This window comes from Nematolebias whitei, chromosome 3 (genome assembly GCF_014905685.2).
Source record: "Nematolebias whitei isolate Nwh7 chromosome 3, NemWhi1, whole genome shotgun sequence".
Classification (NCBI taxonomy): Eukaryota; Metazoa; Chordata; class Actinopteri; order Cyprinodontiformes; family Rivulidae; genus Nematolebias; species Nematolebias whitei.
The window spans coordinates 19,447,985-19,457,082 of NC_056500.1; the positions used below are offsets into that span (position 1 = coordinate 19,447,985).

At 38.6% G+C, this 9,098-nt stretch overlaps 1 protein-coding gene across 1 annotated transcript in view; it reads left to right on the top strand.

The window, feature by feature from the left end:
- Positions 1–746: 746 nt before the first annotated feature.
- The window catches only part of usp13 (ubiquitin specific peptidase 13), a 34,643-nt gene continuing 26,291 nt past the window's right edge, over positions 747–9,098 (top strand). Inside the window, exons 1-4 of the mRNA XM_037674617.1 lie at positions 747–965; positions 3,108–3,233; positions 5,436–5,496; positions 8,340–8,461. Of these exons, the coding sequence (XP_037530545.1) occupies positions 855–965; positions 3,108–3,233; positions 5,436–5,496; positions 8,340–8,461 (420 nt within the window). The 5' untranslated portion in view covers positions 747–854. The remainder of the gene's footprint in view (positions 966–3,107; positions 3,234–5,435; positions 5,497–8,339; positions 8,462–9,098) is intronic.

A 9,098-nucleotide genomic window follows, 5' to 3' on the forward strand; every position in this document is an offset into this window, starting at 1 on the left:
TTGATCATGCATCATTGATTTCTAGTATTATTATTTTTTAAATTCCTTTTATGTAGGCTTCTGTTTTCTTCAGTGATCATCGTGGTCTTACACTTTTGGACACTTGCGGACACAACACTTAAAAAAAATAAAAACAAACAAACAACAACAACAACAACAACAACAACAACAACAACAACAACAACAACAACAACAACAACAACAACAAAACAGATTATGAGTTTTGTGTTCTTTCTAAAAAAAATCCTGGTGGTCAAAGTTGAAAAACTCATTCTGTAATTTCTTACCCCTGAATGTTTTTGCTCTTGTTCTTGAACCCAAATAAAACGTACCATGCACATTCTTCAACAGATAAGTGATGCAGAATGATTCTAAATCTGAGCCAATATTTATGCATTTGCAACACTAAAATACACGGTTTTGCTGTTTTTGAACACTGAGCCCGTGCAGTCTTCAGGCTGCTTCTTTAAAACCTGTTGTTGTTGTTGTTTCTTTTTCCTGAATGCAGGACAGGAAAAACATGATGTGTCTTTATTTACCATCAGAAATGGGAGTGGCCCTGTCGGTAAAATACGGGGGGCAGAGCAGGGGAGCCAATAGAAGCCGTGAAATTTCTGCGCAGGTCTACGTTTTCCTATTTTCCCCAAGAAGAAGAAGAAGAAGGAAAAAAAAATCTACAAAAGACGGAACCTGCGCGCGCTCTTCCACTCTTCTCCCTGTCATTTTATTTGGACGCTGCTCTGCGTCACACCGCCCCTGGCCCGGAGGAATGTGGAGGCTTTAAAAATAGCATCCTCTCCTCTGTCAGCGCTGCTCCGGAGGCTCCGCGGCACTCTGCTGGGAGAGGCAGGAAGATGGCTGCAGACCTGGGAGAGCTGCTGGTCCCTTACATGCCCACCGTCCGAGTCCCGAAAACAGGAGACAGGGTTTTCAAGAGCGAGTGTGCCTTCTCCTTCGACTCTCCCGTAAGTGGGTTCCCGCCTCACGCTGCGCTCACACGAGACACGAGGGGCTTGTGTGTGTGTGTGTGTGTGTGTGTGTGTGTTTAGGCGGGGAATGCGTTTCTCAGGCGGGTTGACAGTCGGACCAACACGCTGTCTGTGTCTCCAGACATGGTCTGAGGACAGGTGGAGGGGTTCCTTTGTGCGTTCAGGATACATTAGTCCAATAAACAAACGCACACCTGAGCGCAGAGGAACCTGCGGGTTTTATTAATGTCACCACACATCTAACCTTCTTCACACAAGCAGAAACATGGCGACTTTTTGTGCTAAATCTATTAAAGTCAGTCTGTGGGGAACACAATTATTGCTTTTTTTCCCCCCTTCCTTTCTGTTCATGTTTAAGACTTATTCTTTGACTAATCCCATGCATTTCATTTGCTGTCTGTTCCAAAATGTTAGGATCTAGTTGAATTTTTACCTGAGAGTGAGTGGCTTTAAAGCAAGGTTATTCAACTGGCGGCCCGAGGGCCAAATCAGGTCCACGGGTGTACTCTGTTCGGCCCACCAGTGGGTTAATTTTTAAATAAATCTGGATTTTAAATCGTAAAACAAATTTACTTAATGAGATTGACTGCTGGATGTCCGGCCCCTGAGCTCTTGGCTTTCAGTAACGTGACCCCCCCACACCCCCAGCAGTTTAGTTGAATAACCCTGCTTTAAAGCCTTGTAATTGGGGCAGTAACTGTGGATATGTGGTTAGAGCAGTCATCATCCAATGGGAGAGTTGGGGGTTCGATTCCACTAGCTGTCCCATGTTGACGTGTCCTTGGGCAAGACACTGAACCCCTCATTGCCTCCTACGTGTGTCCCTTCAGTGTATGAATGTGATTTAAAGCACCAGTGAGCCTCTTTAGAATGATTTGTTCAAGTAAAGGTCTTGTAGAGTGCTGCATGAATGTATGTGTGTGTGTGGAGGTAAATGAGGGCACAGATTGTGTTGTAAAGCACTTTAAGTATCTTGATTAGATAGAAAGGTACTACATAAGTACATTTCATTTACCATTTACCTTTTAATTGTTCTGAATGTCAGTTTTCTTGTGCTCAGAAAGCTTTCCTGCCTCACTATCTTGACTGAAGTGATTTTTTTTTTAAAGGTGACTCAGCTGTCTGGAGTTCATCATGCTAGCCTGAGGACTGTTTTATTTTTATCCTTGCACTGTTGAAGCTCATATGTCACTCTGGACCGTTTAAAGGTTTAACACTGGGTTTTATAAAGCCTGCACTGACTGCAGACTTAAGACTGGGTTTTGAAGAAGTGCTTTCCTGTTGTTTGGTTTCTGAGTCCACATGTGGATGCAGCAGGATGGATTCTTTATTTTTTTTTTTGCTTCTACAAATGAAAGTGGTTGAAGTTGTCCTGCTTGAAGCTTCTTAAAGTGAACCACAAGTTGTGTTGACTTACAAATGCAGTACCGGTAAACTGCCCTCCTTAGTTTCAGTAAACCCATCTGTGATTTTGAAGCAAAGTCTGCAAATCCTCATGGCTTCAAAAATGAATTTCTCTTGTTACATTCTCTAAAGTGATGTCATTAAATTAACATCAACACTTCAATATGACACATAAAGTCAGAGAGAATTATTTTTTTTTATCTAGATTTACATGACATGTAAAGGAAGACTTGTTACAGTAAAATGTTGCTTTCAGTAGCAGCTTTGTAGCTAAAAGTTACAGTTCTGCTACATTTTTTTGCTAGTGTGACATATATATATATATAGATATATTACATCTTCTGTTTTTGTGTGTGTGTGTGTTTTGAGACAAGCATTCTGCTGTTGGTAAAAAAATAAAATAGTACATTATGATACATGTCTGATGACTAAAACAGCTTTGCTTTAGATCAATGATGTTGTGAGTGACATTGTGTTAGCTCTCATTTTTGTTTTGGCCTCACTATCACTGTTGTTAATGCAGCAATTTTTTTCTGCACTTCGTTTCAAGCAAATACCAGTATTTGTGACTTGGATACATTGCATTACAACCAGTCAAAAACGACCCCGTTTTCAGATAAACTTGTCAGGAATTTACCATGTTTTCCACACGTCTTTGTAGTTTCTCACCTTTGCTCTGCTCTTATTATTGCTCTTGTTTGTTTTGGTCTGCAGGAATCTGAGGGAGGCCTGTATGTGTGCATGAACACATTCCTGGGCTTCGGACGTGAGCACGTGGAGAGACATTATCGCAAAACAGGACAGAGCATTTATATGCACCTCAAACGACACGTCAGAAAGGTAAGATTAGCAACTGCTCTTCATCTTTTACAGGATGCAAGAAGTACAGGTTGAGTTAAATTGTCAGCTGTAGGAAGAAAACAACTCTGTTTGTACAACTTTAAAATTAGTTTAACAATCTTTACAAAATAATTGGTAAATGATAAAAAAATGAAAAACACATTTCTATGCTCTGTTTCAAAACAAAAGACGATTTATGAAATTGATCTGAATATAGCACCTCCAAAACAACAATGCTGCAATGCAACACAGTATTTTAAGTTTGTTTGTATCAAAGTGGACATAACAGGAACATTAACCATTATTGTTCCATCTGAATTAACAACCACAAAGTGATGCACACTGTAACACATTGTGATCAGGGCTTAATTTGCAAACAGATCGATGCTGGAATACAAATAGCGGGCGGGCTGTCTGGTAGGTGGGGTCTGGGGGTCCTCCTCCAGAAAATTTAGAATAAAGTAGATGCAATTTCCTGCATTTAGATATATTTTAACGGGTTGTTAAACATCTACGTTTACCTAAATTTGTAAACACTCGCATCCTACCCCCCCCCCCCCTTACTTGATGGTTCCGAGCTGACTCATTTCCGTTGAATTTACTGTCCGACTCCATATCTGAAACCTCCAGGCACTCACCACCACTCTTTTAGGGGCAGAGATTTTTTTTAAGGGTAGAAGCGGAAATGCTTCACTTGAAGGGGCAGCTGATCATATGTGATGATAATAATAAGTCGTGTTGTGTCGTCTGTTGTGTTTAAAATGAGTGTTTATGTAATTATTTTCAGTTTATATAACCAGTATAAGTGTTATTCATTCAAAGCAGTCATATTTGTTCACAACTTTATTATTAGTAAGCCTGAGAGTTACCAGATCCAAACAAACAGTTGCCGGAACGCACCCTGTCAAAATAAGAGAGTTCCCGCATCCTGTTCTGGCAGCATCCGACTCAAATTAAACCCCGATTGTAATAGTATAGTTTTGTTGATTTGATGTCTGTGTTCATTTTTGACATTTGAAGCGACCTTACGCACTAACTTTATTATGACGTATTTTTAGTTTTGGTCCGTTGCCTTGAGTAAGCCTGTCACAATAACAAATTTTGCTGGACAATTAATTGTCTCAAAAATTAAACTATAATATTGTTTGAAATTTGACAATAATTAGTAATTATTGTCAAATGAAGGTCCCCTCCCCCTCCCTCCGAGATCGGCCTGTTTGCTTAGCTCGTAGCTTAGCTTCTCAGCTTAGCTGCTTTTAACCATCCAAAAACGTGATTTTGGATCGTTAAAATTGATTTTAAAGAGAAAGGGAGGTGTTAGTGAAGAACACCGGAGTTGAGCTTTTTGTCATCTAGTGTCTTCAGTATAAATGAAAATGAGGTTGATAATTTTCATTTATCATGCGATTAATTGATTTATTGTTTATTGCGATAGGCCTAACCTTGGGTCTATTTAGCAACCTAAAATGGTATTGTTGTGAAAAAAAGTGAAACGACAAAGTTGCTGCTGTGTTTTTTATTTTTTCCCTCACTGGCTCTAATTGCCATCAGATTGGCTCTGCTTTGAAAAGCGTTGCTATTTCCATGCCCTGATCGGGCCAGAAACAGCTGCTTACATTCTGCAGGCTCCTGCGTCTGCTCTTTTTTTTTCGGTCCATTTGGTCTCGAGTGTGTCAGCACTCTCACTCCTTCAACTCCGTTTGGCCCCAGACCTGTTGGTGGCACTGTGAATACGTCCAGCCATATTTTATGGAAATTTACAGACATTGTCGTTTTGTTTATTCATATAATGAATCACAAATATATGTGTTGGATGATTTTCTTTAAATGTTCTTTGGGACAGGATGTAGTGTAAAGAGAAATTAGGATGAAACGAAAGGCAACAGATGACACAGCAGGCAAAGACAAGTCCAAACACGTTAAATGTACTGTAAATAGTAAAAACATGTGCATCTAAAGCAGTTCAGTTATTCAGCGTTTAATTTTGACCTGACGCTGAGAGGGATTTTCCATTGGCCTGTAACCTGACCTGGCAGCTGGTTCATCTACCAGCTAATTCTAAGGAATAACAACTATCTTGATCAGCTGCAGAAGAGCATTCAGTTTTCTTTTCTTGACAACCATTCAAGGTGCAAAATTATATGATTTTTATTGTGAAGAGAAGGGTCTGGTTCAGTTTTATACCCTTCCTGTGTCTTGCAGAAAGCCACAGGAGCAGCAGGAGGCGCTATCCCCAGACGAAGGAATGGGAAAGTGTTCCTAGGTAGGTGACAGACACGCCTACTGTATTTACATTTCTTATCTATTTCACAGTGTGGGGGGGGGAAACATTCCATTCACAAAGCTACTAGAGTAAAAACAAATATTATCAAGTCATTATTCAGTCGCTCAAACCTCATTTGAACAATTTTACAGTTAACAAAGCAGCATGTCAGCTCATTATCCCCACCTTCAGGAGAGGAGTGTGAAACTGAGGTAAACGTGACAAACACAGCCTCATTAATATAATCTGTCACTGTTGCTCTCATTTGCAATATATTTATTAAAATGAAATGGAAAAAGGTAAATTAATTACAAATAAAGCACAATATTTATCTGTGTAGGTATTGTATGTTAGAACTGGTAAACTGTGCAGCTTCTGTTGTGTGTGTTCACTGAGGAGGAGGAAATCAGAGTTTTAGTCTCGTTGGGCCAAATTAAAGAATGATAATGTCAGATTTCCAAGTGTGTTAGTATGAAACCATTACTTTAGATTGATTTTGTAGTTAATTTTGTTCTAAATTCAATAAAAGTGTGTAACTTCTGATAAGAAATTAATATCAAAGCAAACAAACAAAAAAAGCAGGCAGAGTTGGAATACGCCACGACCAGTTACTCTTTTGAGGTAGCTGGTAGTGACTTTAGATATCAATACATATTTTATTAAACACAGAAAAAAAATGTGATACATTCACTTTATTACATGCAGACTTCTTTGAAACTCATATTGTGACAGAGCAGGTACACCTACATCATCATAATTTAAAGCAACGTTGCATTGTTTTTGGTGCCTTATTTTAACTAAAATAAGAACACTCCAGAGATTGTACTATGGAAATCTCACTGTCATTTAAGAAGTGTGAAAGGAGAATTTACCGGAATTTTAAAACAAAATCAGTCTGTCAGGTTGATCAAAAATTGTCAGTTAAATCTGTCAGGTGCATAGAAAAATATATACATAAGCAATCTTCTGGTATCCAACACTGTTGGCACAAACACAGCAAGGTTATGCTTACATCGGCCATGTGGTCAAGATGAATGTATTTGCAGCTAGATCTGAGCTAGGAAGTGGGTAAATGTGCCATTTTTAAAGGTGTCCTCACTTTAAGTACTCTGATAATGTACCATAAGATAATGTTATGTCACATTTAGTTCTTAATCATGTTAAATTTAAGAGCTTGTTGTCCAAAGTTACCAGAGCAGACCTGCAAAGTCACTGATGGTAAAAGGAAAGAAGCGGGTAATAAGTGAAACATCCATAACCACAATCGAGTCCAATCCTGATTACTAAACTTTTAGGAATATTATGACCAGTATTACTTAAAATTCTTCAAAGCATAAATGTACCAAGGCAGAAGTACAAACGGCATAAAGAGAATCCTGCGGGTTCCTAAACATTCACCCATACTGCATCTACCCAGTAGTTGGTGACAGGAAATCACTCACTAATAAATCAACACTTGAACTGCTGTGTCTTTTATTCATGGCTGGAAACAAAGTAAAGATCTTTATTTAAAAGCAGCTCTTACAGCTTTTACTGTTTTGGTAATTTAAAGTTCGTTTGATCATTGGAAACAGACATTTATGCTAAAACAGGCTCTTCCGTTTTGACTGTGTTGTTGTTTGTTGCCTACAGCTGCTGCTCTAGCCAGCCTTTACCCAAAGTGTAAGATATTTCTAGTGATGAGCCCTTTCTTCCAGCCCCTGTTCTCTAAATTGAGCCCACTTATTTATAAATGTGGTTGGTAACTGTTCTAAATCAAAGCCTGGCCCTCCCCCCCTCTGGTTGGGTAGGGGTTGGTTGGTTTATAGTTGGGGTCGCCTCCCGTCAGTCGCTGCGGTCCTCTCAGCTGCCACCACCTGTCAGCGTCCTGTCGAGGCCGCCACGCTTCGATTGAGGCGATGACGCAGCTCGCCGAGGCCCAGGTGTCTTCCTCTCCTTCCTCTCTGCTGGAGGAATTCCTTCCACTCATTCTCTGCACAATTGATTTCTATTTTTCTTTTACATTCTTATTCCTCCATTCTCACTTTTGTATATCGTTTTTTTTTTTTTTTTTGGTCAGTTTTTTAGGACGATTCTTGTGCCTTTCCCTTTTAAAACTACTGATGTGGTCTGTATCAAACGTCATACTCATACCAGTTCAATGATCCAATCAAACTATTCAACACTCGCTAATGTGTTGCCATTAAATTGGTGACCGTAATAACACAGTCAGAAATAACTTGTGACCCTGTTTTTCATGAGTCACTGTACAACATTATGCTGCAGCTGGAAACTGACAGCTCTAAAAGTGCAGTGATTTCTTAGATGTATGCGCCAGGAAAGCTTTCTAGGAATTAATTAGGTCATTTTTGCTGAAATGTTTGGTCATTAAATCACTAAATCGAAACCCAAGAAAATGTGTTGAGGGGAAAAAAAAAGTTAAACAATAAGTGTTTTCCTTTAATATTTAGACTGAAGAAGTCGTGTTCCATTGTTTGATGGTGTTACATGGAATATTCAACAGATAGAAAACAGAAAAAATATTTTATGTTTTGCAAAGTATTTTCATCTGTTATTTATTCCTCTAAAAACATTTTTGATAATCAAACAACCTTCAGTAAATTAAGTTGCAGATTAATTAAAAAGGAACAAAAATGAACCCTCCTGGAGTTGTACAGGATGATTTTTATAAGTTATTTGTGATGCTGCATTCTTTGACTGTTAAGATGTTGTTGAAGAACCACCCATTCATATTTAGAAAATAAAAAGAATCAAGAATAAACCTTGACATTTTGTTCTACTACCTGTGTTTTTATTAGCTGTAAATGCCTTGGTGCTGCTAACGTTTGCTTTCTCTCTTAAAGATTTAGAGTTAAACCGTGATTTTAATGGAGACGACTACGAATACGAAGATGAGGCCAAGCTCGTCATTTTTCCAGACCACTTCGAGATTCCTTTACCAAATATTGAGGAGTTGCCTGCTCTGGTTAGTAAGCTGGATTTGTGTGTTTTTGTGCATGATGAGGGGGAAGGTGCACTCGGTCGTTCTCTGCTCTCAGGACAGGCAGGCCATGTATGGGTTTTGTTGTATTTGGTGTCAAACCTGAAAAAGACTCACAAAATGTTTTTAATAAAAATTTGAACAAAATAAACCCTACTCAGAACAAGAACAAAACAGTAAAAATGTACCATTTAAAATGATTCAAGTATATAAAAAAAGTAATTTTAGCAATGATTGAGGTCATTCTGTTGTAGCATTTAAACCTTATATATTGCATCAGTTTTAAATTTTGTCATAATTTTATTAGCTGAACAACGCCCAGACAGTCATTCCACTTTTATCCCTGTTCTGAGACGATGTTTGTTTAAATTTCTTATGAGAATTATTTAACTCAAACTGAGAATGAGATGATGGCTGTCTACTGCAGGTAAGACACTGATTCTTCGTTCTGCATTCAACTTAAGTAATTTCTTTAGAAAAGCTGCTATTTTGCTCAGATTTAAATTGTGTAATATTTATTTTGAGCATTTTATTCTTTTACATTCAGTCTAGAATGTTCCTTACTTTTTTTTATTGGGGGAGTGGTGGTGCAGAGGTTAGAGAAGGTGGGCCTGTGATCGGA